The sequence below is a fragment of the Gadus chalcogrammus genome, chromosome 14 (assembly GCF_026213295.1).
Source record: "Gadus chalcogrammus isolate NIFS_2021 chromosome 14, NIFS_Gcha_1.0, whole genome shotgun sequence".
Lineage (NCBI taxonomy): Eukaryota > Metazoa > Chordata > Actinopteri > Gadiformes > Gadidae > Gadus > Gadus chalcogrammus.
In genome coordinates this window covers 3550156-3564928 of record NC_079425.1, presented here as the reverse complement: position 1 = coordinate 3564928, position 14773 = coordinate 3550156, and the positions used below count along the sequence as shown (strand labels likewise).

The 14773-nt window shown below is 46.7% G+C and overlaps 1 protein-coding gene across 1 annotated transcript in view; it reads right to left on the bottom strand.

Moving 5' to 3' along the window:
• Positions 1-7851: 7851 nt before the first annotated feature.
• gch1 (GTP cyclohydrolase 1) overlaps positions 7852-14773 on the bottom strand; it is a 12185-nt gene continuing 5263 nt past the window's right edge. The window contains exons 3-6 of the mRNA XM_056607582.1: positions 12510-12565; positions 9995-10026; positions 9657-9741; positions 7852-8659 (exon numbers count right to left, since the gene is read on the bottom strand). Coding sequence (XP_056463557.1) covers positions 8533-8659; positions 9657-9741; positions 9995-10026; positions 12510-12565 — 300 coding nt within the window. The 3' untranslated portion in view covers positions 7852-8532. The remainder of the gene's footprint in view (positions 8660-9656; positions 9742-9994; positions 10027-12509; positions 12566-14773) is intronic.

Here is a 14773-nt window from a genome sequence, read left to right as displayed (position 1 = left end):
GGGTGTGTGTGGGTGTGTCTGTATAAGTGTGTGAGTCTGTATGTGAGTGTGTGTGTGTATGTGTGTGTGTATGGAGGGGGGATGTTAAGAGGCAATAGGCATGTGAGGCATCATTGGCTGATAAAGTTTCCAGGGATTTGTTGCCAATCTGATTCCCCCCCCCCCCTGCATGTTCTCTCTTTGAAAGGAGACATGCAGAGTATGTTTTGATTTCAAATCAATCGGCCCAACACATGACCTTACCCTCGCATAATTAGAGTATCTGCTCTGAAACGGAACACTGTGTCCACCAATCAGAAGAGCCCTCGTTCAACTTCATGACTACAAAAAAAGAAAAAGCGATCAATTCTCCAGATCGACTCTCCGGTCGCTCCGTGGTCGACCTCTGTCCCGGGCGACCTGCCAACACTTCTGCCTCTGCCTCTGAATCTCTCGGGGTTGGGGGTTTGAATCCCTGGTCAGACGCTGGGTTGAGTCACGTTATTACTGTCTGTTCATTATATAATGTAAGGATAACTTGTTAGTAACAGGGCGACACAAGAACGCATATCGAGACGTCCATCCATCCATCTTAACTCTGAATCACCAGCACCGGAATAATGTTACAAGTTACACTCAACAGGTGCTGAAGAGCGCCCCCTAAGGCATGGGAATAACGATGCACACGGTTGAACGTCCATCGCATACATAACTCGCGTTGTTCCTGTCCCACAGATCTGCAGTTGTCGGTGAACGAGCCGGACATCAACAACCGGCTGGAGTCGCTGTGTCTCAGCATGACCGAGCACGCCTTGGGAGGTAATGCATTCAGGATGTTCCCTTTGTTTGCTGCCCCAATTGTTATGTTGTTGTTGTTGTTGTTGTTGGGATTGCTGAGTCTGGGAGTCAGGAACAACATGTGCGACGCCAGATTTAAAGATCGGACACAGCTCCGGGGTTGTTTTATGCAAAACGGAATACTTTGAATATTAAACGGGTGTATTTAATGAGAAAGGATTATAACATGTCCTTTGTCCCGCACTTTAAAACCACGCCTGCTTGAGTCTCAGCACAACATGAATACTATGCTCGCATCGGAGAGCTCAGCCCAGCTCTCCATCTCTCTCTCTATTGCTCTATGTCTCCCTCTCTACACCTCTCTCTCTCTCTCTCTCTCTCGCTCTCTCTCTCGCTCTCGCTCTCTCTCACTCTCTCTCACTCTCTCTCGCTCTCTCTCCCCCCCCTCTCTCCCTCTCTCTCTCTCTCTCTCTCCCCCCCCCCCCTCTCTCTCTCTCTCTCTCTCTCTCTCTCTCTCTCTCTCTCTCTCTCTCTCTCTCTCTCTCTCTCTCTCTCTCTCCCCCCCCTCTCTCTCTCCCCCCCCTCCCCCGCCCTGTTAGCCAGCGGGTGCAGCGCTAGCCACCCCGTAGCGCTGAGCTTCCTGGGGGTGCAGCGGTCTGGGGGGGGGGGGGGGGGGGGATCGGTGCCCACAAAGCCAACCTTCTGATCGTCCGGGGGCCGCGTCAGCCGGTGACCTGCGTGGCGGGAACCCCGCCCGCGGCCGGGGGGGAGGGGGGGGGGGGGGGGGGAGGTTCCCTACGTCGGCGTGAAGTGCGTATTCTGCACGGAATAAGACCACCGCAGCCCGTCATCACAGCCCCCCCGTCCCGCCGCTCCACCGAGACTCCGAGACAGAGGGCCTCAGTGCCCAGCCCCGAGCCCCAGACAAGCCCTGCTTTGTGTGTGTGTGTGTGTGTGTGTGTGTGTGTGTGTGTGTGTGTGTGTGTGTGTGTGTGTGTGTTTCTGTGTGTATGTGTGTCTGTGCGTGTTTGCCGTGTTTGAGTATATGTGATTTGCGTGTGCTTGTGTGTCTTTGTGTGTGTATGTGTGTGTGTGTGTGTGTGTTTCTGTGTGGATGCGTGTGTGTGTGTATGTGTGTCTGTGTCTGTGCGTGTGTGTGTGTGCCGTGTTTGAGTATATGTGATTTGCGCGTGCGTGCGTATGAGTGTGTCTGTGTTCGTGAAAGGGTTTGGAGATCTTTCTCCTGGAGCAGAGGTTGGCAGATGAGGGGGGAATGTCGTAAAGGGTGGAATGCCACCTTAGACACGGCCAGTCTCCTGGCTGTTCCCTGGCCTGCCCCCCCCCCCCCCCCCCCCCCCCCACAACGTCAACGCAGCTGGGACAGGAAATCGACCCAAACCAATTCAATCCAAGTCCCTAAACCATCGAATCAGTTTCAAGTGTATTGACATGACATGGGTGAACATCATTTTGTTCTGTGTTTACACATGAAACTCTTAGCAAACATATCGTATTAGACCAAAGAAAACAAGCCAACGCCCAGGACATTGCTACCTGTGGTGAAACATGAGCCTGCAGTGGGCTGGTTCGATTGGCGCTCATTTTGTGCTGTCAGTGTGTAAGACAAAGCTCACAGTTTGGTCCCACACACACGTCCTGAACATTGTGCTCACGTCCTTCTCTTTTGTTGTGCGTTTGTCTTCCTATCAGACGGTGCTGACCGCACGTCCACAATATGAACAGAGGACCTGAGGGAGAGCAGCCGGACTGCACAGGTGCGTGAGGCTCTCTCACGAAACGTCACCTGGAAGTAACCAATCTGCTCCGCCCCCCCTCCTCTCCAACCAATGAGAGAGGGTTCCACCAACGGACAAGAGAGCCAATCAGCAATCAGCAGGTCAACGCCAGCGTTCACACAGACGCGTCCCGTCGGTTTGGGAGCGGAGGGGGGGTGGGGGGAGAGATTGAAGACGCACACGCTTCCTGCTATCCCAGCATGCATGCTTTCAACCGGCGATGCCTGAGGATGGGAGAGAGGCGTGTGAAACATGTTGCTGGACGAGTAGGTGCAGAGCGCCCTCTGGCAGGCGACAGGAGGTACTGCACCCCCCGACCCCCGCACCAAACCTAATGGGCTCATGTCAGCAGAGTGGAAACACAGGGATGTGGATGAGGGAGACTACGGATCAACAGAGTCCCTGTGACACACTGATATCCACCCCTCCCTAACCCCCATCCCCGACCCCAAAAGGAAAAAAAAAAGCAGTTTGTATTTTTTTAATATAATAGGAGTACCTCATGTAACAGGCAGAACGAGGCAGACACATTAAACTGACACGGTCTGAGCTTCAGGATTCCCCCCAAAGTGGGTTTCGGAATTAGGACTGTGTGCAAACGAGTTCTTGGGAATGTAGCCTATCTCACTCAGTATTTGGGAGGCTGATCTAATTTTTGTATTTGATGTACGTACGTATGTATTGTTTACATAATGATGCTACTTCAGTGGGGTACAGACGCATATGATTTTCAGGTAGGGAACGTTTGTGTCCGTAAAGCCGCCATGGCCTTCTTCCATCGTCGCTTTACGTCCCAACGAGTGGGCATCACGTTAGTTTACAACCAATGTGCTTACATCCTTTATTTTACGCACCCGTAGCCATGCGTAGAGCCGGGGCGCGAGTCTTTACAGAGAGAGTGACGGAAGAGGATGAGTTTGGTGCGAAGGATGGCGCAACAAGTGTTTGCGACTTACGAGAAAGAAGCGGAAAGTAAAAGACTAGTTGAGATGATCGATGCGGACATTGGGAAAAGGGAAGTGGATATGTGTAAAGGAATGGAATCAGAGGCAGGCCCTCCGATTGGCTCATGAAGAGAAGGATATAGTAAAGTCCCGTCGTGTTGGGGAGTTCAGGGGAGGGGAAGTTGAGTTGGGCAGCGGCCTCATTACATAGTGTTGATATGTCGTATATGTTATTTGAAATGATGGCCTTTGTAGGCGCTATACAATGAACATGTAGTTTTTTTTATATACATTTAAATGGGAGATCAGCACAGGAGTATTGTCAACATATTTTTTTGTTAACGCGTTAATTGTATGGGTGTGTTTCAAGAGAATGTGCTTCAACAGACCAGAGGAGAATTGTGATTGACAGGTTGGCAGTAGGCAGGGTTCAAATGCCCCCCCTTGACAAGAATGGATTCATGTCATAGACGTTCTATTTTTTATTATGATCGATCAATGAAGGGCCTTGCTCCCAGAGATTGTGTTCTCGAGTGCCTAACCCCCCCTGCTGGTCAAGTCTCGGACAAGCCGGCGGTGGGATTCCCAGTTAACCGGCACATCCAGTCAGCCCCATGTTGTGTTGTGCTCATCACAGCCTTCTCCTTTTGTGTTTGTTGTATTTTCGGGCGGCAAAGATCACGCCTGCAAGAATGATCTGGAAAGGACGCATCTCATATCGCCCAGTTACAGCTCATCTTCTGATGTGTGCTGCAGGCCTTCATAGTTTATCCCGTGTCTTAATATTTATCCTCTGTGTGCGTTGTGTCCGGTAGCCTTGGTTAAAGGATAGGTTTATGTTCAAATAAGCTGGTGGGTGAAACACTAGCAGGGGGGACGCCCTGCTAGGGGCAAGACCCCCCCAACGTTTCAAGTCCCTTGCGTGTAAACAGGGCTTTGAAACGGGAGCGATGGATGAGGTGTTGATCATGTTGTCGTTAATAGTTATTTTCTATTTTAGTTTCTTGTAATTCTTAAGGACTTCTCCTTTTTTTTTTTTTTTTTTTGTATTCTGCACTTGATGCTGTGATACGCGACGCATTTGCTTAGACATTGATGCGGATTTGTGAGGCTCGATCTCCTGGGATGATGAGGAGGTTGTAGGAGACGTACTGTAGACGGAGCTACTGGCCAAAGCAAACCCCTCCAACCGAGAGTAGCACTGCAGAACTCAAGCACATTTCATCAGCAATGTGATGGCGCTTTTACTCTTATACATTACAGTGGATTCAGCATGGGGGGTGCACGGTCAAATGATACTGCTGGATGCCAGGGCTTTCAGACAAGAAGCGCTTTCAGATTTCAGATGGGTATCTTGCCTTACCTTCTCAAACCACCAGGGGTGGGAGTGAGCAGTTTCCACAAAGGCCAGGACATGGGTTAGCCACAGAGAATCCTACCAGTGTTGACCACACACAAACACACCCTTTACTTCTCGAATGGTGGTTCGCTCAAAGGTTAAACCATTGGTCCAACCCTGGGAGACCCGTGGGGGTGTCACTGAAACACGACATATGTTTTGAACCCAAAAGTGATCTCAACATAGGCTCTGGTGTCTGAACTAGGGCAGTGGATGGCAGTCCACCCGCCAAAGCGTTGTATACAACTGGCATGATTTTCTTTCTCCCGCCCCCCCCTTTTTTGTACGGGAAGTGGATTGACCCATTTGCTTTGATACAGTGCGTAACTATTTTTGTATTAGTAAGCTCCTCGATTATAGGGGTTACGTTTGTTTTTCGGGACATTGTATCCAAAGTCTTCCAGTGTCAAAACTCGATTCAAACAATTATTTATTCTTTTTTTTTTCAGACCTTTCACAAAGGTTATTCTTGTACTCATGTGGGTGTATCATTATTTAAAGTACCATATGTATTAACATGTTATGGCTGGTGACCATACGTACATCTCATATTAACAATAGTTTTCTTTAATTTCCCTTTTTATTTTCGTTCGCGTTAAAAAGAAAATTCGGGGTGTATAATCTCATATTGTTATCTACCAGTGTCATGTTAAAGTTGTTTTTCTCAGTATGTTTAAAACTTATTTCTAAAAGCATACCGCACGGTGACCCCTGGGGAAAGCCCAAAGCTGTGAGGGCAGTATGCCCTTGAGCAATGCTCTTTGGTCACTTCAGATTACCCTAACGTAAAGGCTTTGGTAAGCAAAGGAGGGCTCAGCAATGCCCTCTGTCGGCCGCTGAGGTGAACTGCACCTCCTGGAGTCCCACCTGATGGGCGACACCAGTTACGGTAGTTTCAGCGTTATCTGCCCGGCGGTATCTCCATGCCAAAGGCAGGGTTGGGCCTTTACATAGATGATGATGCGGTGTGATGTGTTGAGAAACGTTGCAGGGTAGTTACGTTGAATCAGTGATTTTTTTGTTGTTGTTCAAAATTGGATTATTACGCAACGCACGCAAGAAAAACAACAACTAAATTGCTTCTTCTTTCTTTCTGGGTTTGGCTTGATTTGTGTTTTTTGTGTGGATATCCATCTGTTACCGAGTCCCCAGAGGGCTTCGGACGGTTACCAGTTAACGCCTTGCTATTCCCAAAAATAAGTGTATTTAATGTAGCGTTAATTGAGACACGAATATGGTTTTGTTTTTTTAGTTTTGTTTCTTTCAGATTCTATGATTGCCTGTTGGTTACCTGGACTCGTTAGCAAAACGTCAACCAATTCTGTAACAACGTTTTACTGCTCGACTGTGCCCCTAGTTCGGTTTTATTTTCATATCAAAGAGCCGTTGTCCTGTATTGACTGCAGGCTGACGTATATATTTGACAAAAAGTATTGTATGTTTAATTATATAATATTAAAAAGACAATAACAAAGGGCAAAAAAAATAAGAAAAAACGTCAAAAAAATTTAAAATTAAGGCAGAAATAAATATTTATATATTAAAAAAACTGCATGCACAGAGGCTGGGAGATCCTATTTAGAATAACAAATGGCAGTGCCTTTTTTTTGTACTCAAGATATTTAGTCCCAAGTGTAAAAGAAAAAAAGAAAAAAAAAGTAAATTTCTAATGGATTTCAAACTCGAGATGCGACCTTTGTCTCATCTCGGCCGGATGGAGGGCGCCTGAGGAGGACTTCAGAGACGGAGGAACTCGTCCAGCTGGTCTTGTCTTGCAGTAGAACCTTCTTTAGCTGTGTGGACTTGTGTAGCCCACCTGTTTTGTTTGTGTAATCCTGTTAGGTACTTCTCCATGCTGATATAAAGTTAAAAAAATATATACTGGTCTGTATGCAAAAACAAAATTTGTGGGTGAGTTTTTTTCTTCCGTTGCAATGTGTGTGCGTGTATGACAAATCAACTCATTATCATTTGTTATCATTATCATTTATTTATATAGCATTTCTAATATCAAATCAATAAGGCATTGGATTAGAGGGGGTGGGGGCACATACGCGCACACACACACACACACACACACACACACACACACACACACACACACACACATAAAAGGCATTTGTGCACAAAAACATACATATGATACCATCATACAGTATTCTTTTTCCTTTGCATCTCAATTTTTTTTTAACCCAGGCTAATATAAGCCTAAATGTTTAAAATAACCCAGAGCACAAATGTCACCTTTGAACTCCGTATATATATATATATATACACACACATTTATTTAACTTTATTTTGCCAGTCAATCATTTTCCCAGCAAATGTATTATAAAGGGGGGGAAATACAAGCTTCTGTTCACAATTCACAATAACCTGGTTATTAAACACACACACACACACACACGCACACAATATTTGATTGAAAGAATACTTTCCAAAAAATTAATTCAAGTAGATAATCTACTATGACCTAAGTCTTCGGTCCAGCTTTTCTTCTGACGCACCTCACATCTGACCTGCCTCTAAGTGTTTAAATACCGCTTAGAACTATCCACAGCTGCAAACAATCAGCGACATCCCACTAACGAGCTCCACTAGGACCGATGGAGGTGGATCAGATCCCACCTGACAGGACTTCAGCCGACCGCGTCGCTCACGGCTCACCGAAACACCACCACGCCCCCACCCAGCGTCCGTGGTCCTCTGATCACTATCCTGCTGTGTTTAGCAGCCCATCGGTGACAAACACCACACCCCCCATAGACACGTGGAGGTGAATCGAGACGTTAAGGACGGACGAAAAGGACGATTTCTTCCTTGTTTCTGAGACGTTGGATAATCAGGGGCCTTCCCTTCAGCATTCTCTCAAAGCTGAAACCTCCGCCGATGCTTTTGGAATTTAATCGACCGAAATGATGTGATGAGGTAAGGATTCAACACACAACACACACACACACACACACACACACACACACACACACACACACACACACACACACACACACACACACACACACACAAACTAGCAGCTTGACCAGAATCTATGGGACAAAGTCCATCGGAGGGGCCAATGTAAACAAGCCTCAGGTCCACACAGACTCGACCGGCATGGGGTCAGCATGCCAAGCAACGGCCGGGCTGGCGGGCCTCTCTCTGCCTGCAGGGTCAAGTCCCTGAAAGTAAAGGCGTCCTACGATGACCTGATGCTGAACCAGTAGAAAAAGGGGAATTCATAAAGTTGACATATGAACCACTTTGCGTGTGGCATTTAAAGATGACTTGTTTTTGATATAGAGTGACACAAATGTGCACACACTCAAACATGGGCACACGTACGACACACACACGCACACACACAAAATATTGGATAGACATAATTATGTACGCACACACACACAAACACACATTCTTTGTTGATACAGAGAAACACAAATGCGCCAACACACCCACACACACACACACACACACACACACACACAGGTTATGTATGGCAAGTGGCCAGCCCAGACACAGAGGAACCAGGGAGGAAACAGAGAGTCTCTTTGCAAAGAGGAGGAGAAGGAGGAGGAGGGAGAAGGTCAACGGCGGTGGAGGGGCTGCGGGGGGCCTCATCTCAGCCCCGGATGAGCGTGAGGAACTCGTCGCGTGTCTTGGGGTCCTCCCTGAAGACCCCCAACATGGTGCTGGTCACCGTCTTACTGTTCATCTTCTGCACGCCGCGCATCACCATGCACATGTGACTGAGGAGAGGGTGTGGCAGAGAGAGGGAGGAGAAGAGAGAGGGAGGAGAAGAGAGAGGGAGGAGAAGAGAGGGAGTGGCAGAGAGAGGGAGGAGAAGAGAGAGGGAGGAGAAGAGAGAGGGAGGAGAAGAGAGAGGGAGGAGAAGAGAGAGGGAGGAGCAGGGAGAGGGAGGAGAAGAGAGAGGGAGGAGAAGAGAGAGGGAGGAGAAGAGAGAGGGAGGAGAAGAGAGAGGGAGGAGAAGAGAGAGGGAGGAGAAGAGAGAGGGAGGAGAAGAGAGAGGGAGGAGAAGAGAGAGGGAGGAGAAGAGAGAGGGAGGAGCAGAGAGAGGGAGGAGAAGAGAGAGGGAGGAGCAGGGAGAGGGAGGAGAAGAGAGAGGGAGGAGCAGGGAGAGGGAGAAGCAGAGAGAGGGAGGAGAAGAGAGAGGGAGGGGCAGAGAGAGGGAGGAGCAGAGAGAGGGAGGAGAAGAGAGAGGGAGGAGAAGGGAGAGGGAGGAGAAGAGAGAGGGAGGAACAGGGAGGAGCAGAGAGGAGAGGAGGGGAGCAGGGAGGGAGGAGAGGAGAAGGGTAGAGAGGAGTTGGGAGGGAGGAGCGAGAACCAGGGAGGAGCGAGAGAGCGTGAGGGGAAGGAGAGCAACAGAAGAATACGAATATCAACACAAATGATCTGAATCATTTACATTTGACAACACTTTGAAACGCTTGTGAAACAATCGTTAAGAGCCAGTGAACCTAAAACCAATATCATTCTTTTTTAAACATGGAAATATGGCCAATATGATTTACAACATCGAGATCGATGCCATTTAATAATTAATAGAAAACAAAGGTAAAATAAAATGTTTTTGCTAAACCTAACGCTACGCTGTAAAAAGACAGCTGCCGTTCTTTTTGTTACGTCTGAATGCCTTTTCAGAAGAACTGTGTTTGTGTGAACTGCGTGTGTGCGTGCGTGCGTGCGTGTGTGTGTGCGTGTACGTGTGTGTGTATAGGTACTTACGTAGCCTCGATCACCACCCCGACCCCGGCGGGTTTCAGAGCTTCAGTGATCGCCACGGCGATCTGTTTGGTCAGGCGCTCTTGCACTGTGAACGGACAGCAGAGGAAGACAAACAGAAGAACGTCAAACCCAGTCACCTGTGAGCTGACAGACCTCGACAGTTGGGAACGCAAACAACACATTTGATGTACAAGAAGGGATTTAGACTGTCAAAAAACAAAAAATACTGACGAAACCTTTGAGACCCTTTTTTGTTTTAACTTTAACTTAATCTTGTACTGGTTTGGTTACATTTTCAATTTCTAATGACCATTACAAATTAATTAAATAAGTGTTACCTTGCAGTCGACGACTGTAGATTTCAACAATCCTGAGACAGACAGAGAGACAATGAGACCGTTAGACACAATTTATATATATATTTACACTATTAGTGTAAGAGGCAAGACTCAAACGACTAAAGCACTTGAACACCAACCAACCTAACCATTTATATATTCATGTATATTATATATATATATATATATATATATATATATATATATATATATATATATATATATATATATATATATATATATATATATATATATATATTCATTCTCTGTCTGCAACGGCACGTTTTAGTTTCAAACGGACTAGCTCGTCTAAGATAAAAATGGATCTAGTTCATACATCTAGTTCTCTTCTGCTAGCTGGAGAGCGAGGAGTGACCCAATATTCTCTTGCTCTTTCCAGAGCTCGTCTGAAGCTCGGACAGGAGACCAGAGGGTCATCAGCAAAATGTCACAGCAGAAAACGAACACACTTCAAAAGGGGCTGGTGTGTCTGAACGAGAGGAGAGAAAGCAGGCAAGCCTCTAAAGAGTGGAAAATAAGGGAAACGCCTTTTGTTTTTCAAATAAGTTGCTCTCTATCTCATGGCCTTCATTTTGTGTTTTTCGTGTGCGTGTGTGTTTGCGCGTGTGTGTGTTTAACATGTTTATCTGTATGTTATTGACCGGAATGATTGGATTGATTGACTGCTCCATGCTCCAATGACCAGGCCCATTTGATTAGTTGGGGCGCCTGCTTCAGAAGAGGCGGTACGGGTCATGTGATCCGCAGGATGGATTGGATTATGTGTTGCGCTTGTGAGAGTGCACGTGCAGACAATAGCAGCGCACGCCCGCCATGGTAACCATACGTCAGCAGCACACTTCACTCATCCCGGCCGGCAGGGAGATGGCTCTGGTTGCCACGGTGAAACAAATAAGGAAGACGCAGAGAAACCAACAAGAATAATTACAACCAGAAGGAAACTGTTTTTCTAATTCTGGATGAATTTAGGAAACACAATTTGTGAGGGACAGTAGACACAGACGTCCCTTATTGAGGGATTATTTAGTAAAATCGTTTTTGTGTAAAGGTACGCACTCATTATACGTTGTTCGTCCTTGCACTTTAAAATAGCACCAAGCACTATGTAGCATCTTATCCTAGCTATCTTTGTTGTATACATGGAATGGGTTAACTGAGCGATTGTTAGCGCTTGGCACTTGTTTCTAGGAACATCCTTACTGCACCGACAGAGATAGTCAGTCGCTTCTGCTAAAAGCTTCCGCTAAATGCCCTAAATGTAAATGTAAATGTATAGCGTTTAAAGGGACAGCAATGGTTCAAACAGGGTTTACAAAGCCAGGGTTGTTATTATTAACAACAAAAGGTTATTTTTATGACTACTGTGCTGTGCACGAGAACTCACATCATTCTAGGTGAGGAACCTGTTCATCTACAAACCACCATGACTGAAAACGTTTGTTCACCTACTAGGAGGTTTTGATGCAACAAAACTCTTTGAATTAACACTGACACCAACAGATACTTTAGCACTAATACCAGTGATCTTGGAAATCAGAAAGCTGTTTATTGTGTGTGTTTAGAGTGTGTGTGTGTGTGTGTGTGTGTGTGTGTGTGTGTGTGTGTGTGTGTGTGTGTGTGTGTGTGTGTGTGTGTGTGTGTGTGTGTGTGTGTGTGTGTGTGTGTGTGTGTGCGTGCGTGTGTGTGTGTGTGTGTGCGTGTGCGTGTGCATGTTGAATTGAAGAATCGGATCCCAATGACCCCAATACCTAAGGCTTATCACTCTTACAACTAATACTAACCCAGCCTATCAGACACACATAGATTCACACACACACACACACACACACACACACACACACACACACACACACACACACACACACAAGTACACACACACACACACACACACACACACACACACACACACACACACACAAGTACACACACACACACACACACACAGACACACACACACACACACACACACACACTTTAATCAGCTTAAACGCACACCGGCTCATACACATACGCACACCACCAATTGTCACTTAATTAAATCATGCTTGCGTGAGGCGTATGTTTACAAAATGCAAACAGGCACACCCACGTATCCGAACAATGACACACACACACACACACACACACACACACACACACACACACACACACACACACACACACACACACACACACACACACACACACACACACACACACACACACACACACACACATTCAATATTTGTCCCAGATAATTAGTTAAAAACAAGTTAATTAATTAGTCCTAATGTTTTGATAATTTAATACATTGTCGTACTCGTCCACTGTAGACACAGCTGTTTCTGTCAGCCTTAATTTAAGACAGGTAAGATGTCTTTATTACTTAAACCAAAAGCCTATCGTTCTCATTGTTACCAATGCATGTTGAACATATTTCAGTGTGTGACGCCACAAGAAAACGTCTGTGCCCCTTATGAACATGCACTACATAGCGGCGAGACGGGCTCCTCACCTGGCCAGTTTGCTGAGGCCCAGAACCCTCTTGTCGGGCAGGTACCCGATGTGGACCTGTAAACCACACACACATTCACACACGTTTACAATCAAACGCACACGCTTGGACTGAGCAGACGGTCAAAGGGATGACATCAACAAGGTGTGCGCCTTGGCATCCATTTTTGTAGTTTAATCTCGTTTTATCTCAGGTGGGCAGTAGGGCTGAACGATTAATCGAATTCAAATCGAAATCGCGATGTGATAGAACGCCGTATGCAAATCGCAAAGGCTGCGATTAAAAAAAAATAAAAAGTGATTTGTTACCGTTACCGACTGGAAATCAGTACGATTCATTTATTTTTATTTTACAATTCAATTGTTAAATAAAGAAGTTTATGATATTTAATCTCAACACATCGGCCTGGCCTACAGGAAAGAGATTTTTTTTATGTTGACTGCTTCCAATGTTGTGTTGGTCATACAAAATAATGATTTATTTATTTTTTAGTGAATAATACACAACATAAGGAACTTAAACATTAAATCGCAATATTGGTAAAAATTATCGCAATTCGATTATTTCCCCAAATCGTTCAGCCCTAGCGGGCAGTGCTTTATCAAAGCAGGGGAACACATGGGGTGAACCCCAGTGTAGGATACGGGGCTCACCAGCCAGGTTTGGTTCTTGGTGCGTGTGGTTCACGGGCGCTCCTGTGTCTGAGCCAGAGACACCTCAGTGCTTTGAAACAGCAGATGGCCGCTCGCCGTGCACAGAAGCAGCGGCGGTGCTAAGTGCTGGGGGGCTGATGCCGGGTGGGCGCGGGCTGACGGGTGACGGGTGAGTCACTGTCGTGTGTGGCGGTTCACACACACACACGAGCAAACACAACAAACACACGCATGCAAACATGAACGCTCACACACACACACACAAAGAGACATGAACACACACACTCGCGCACACGCACACAAACATGAACACACATACACACAAACATGAACACGGACACACACACAAACAGACATGAACACACACAAACATGAACACACACGCACACACACACAAACATGAACACACATACACAAACAAACATGAACACACACGCACACACACACACACACAAACATGAACACACATACACAAACAAACATGAACACACACACACACACACAAACATGAACACATACACACACACATCAACACACACACACACAAACAAACATCAACACACACACAACCACACACACAACACACATACACAAACAAACATCAACACACACACACACAAACATCAACCCACACACAAACATGAACACAAACACACAAACATTAACCCACATACACAAACAAACATGAACACACACACACACACACACACACTTAGCGAGGGCAGCTTGAAGATGGACGCCCGCAGCGGCGGTTCAATAGATGAGAGGCTTGATAAGGGGGCCTGTCTGGAGAAGGGGGGTCGACTCGCCCGGTAATGAGGCAGTAGGGTTTTGGCGCCTGCGATGGAAGGGAGGAGGTGGTGGGGATGAAGTAGAGACCTAGCGGGCGCATGTCATCAGAGAAAAAACGTTTCCCTGCATGTGTGCCACCGCGCTCCGACCGCGTGTTCGAGCGAGGGGGGGTCATCTCTCTACACCGTAACGGTCGGCCATCTGCACTTTGAAAAGGGTCAGCTGGATGCTGCTACTGTTCTAAATGGCATATACCTTCAGGGTTTAGACATGGAGAGAGATGACCCCAGAGCTCCGGGGTCGCAGCGACAGGAGGCCTTGAGAGGGGAACAGGGCTGGGGATGGGCGTCCAGCAGAGCAGAGATTCGGTGCAGATAATCTCATTGGAACCTGCTGCTTTCTCATCTCCGCTAATCTGATCTGGGATCCAGCAGTCTTACTGTGTGATGGCAGAACCTCATGGGGGAAGACGCCCTTGACTGGAAGGGGCGGAGTGAGGCTGTGTTTCCCTTCGTTACGGAGATGATCCACAGAGGGTAGACGGATTTTTGAAAGTGGACAATGCTTCGGGAGGGGCATTTGAATTGTGGGTCCACAGTGGCAGTATACACAGGGTTGAAACCTTCACAGACGCCGAGTTTCTGTTAACAGCCAATTACGAGCTAACAGATCCCTGACTCCAGCGACATGATTGCTTGAAACAAACATGAAGCGAAAGAAAGAGAAAAGCACTGTTCTCGATCTGCCATCAGACTTTGGACCTTAAGAAAATTTGATTTGTGAGGGAATTGAGTAAAAATATACACTGTTCTACAGCCG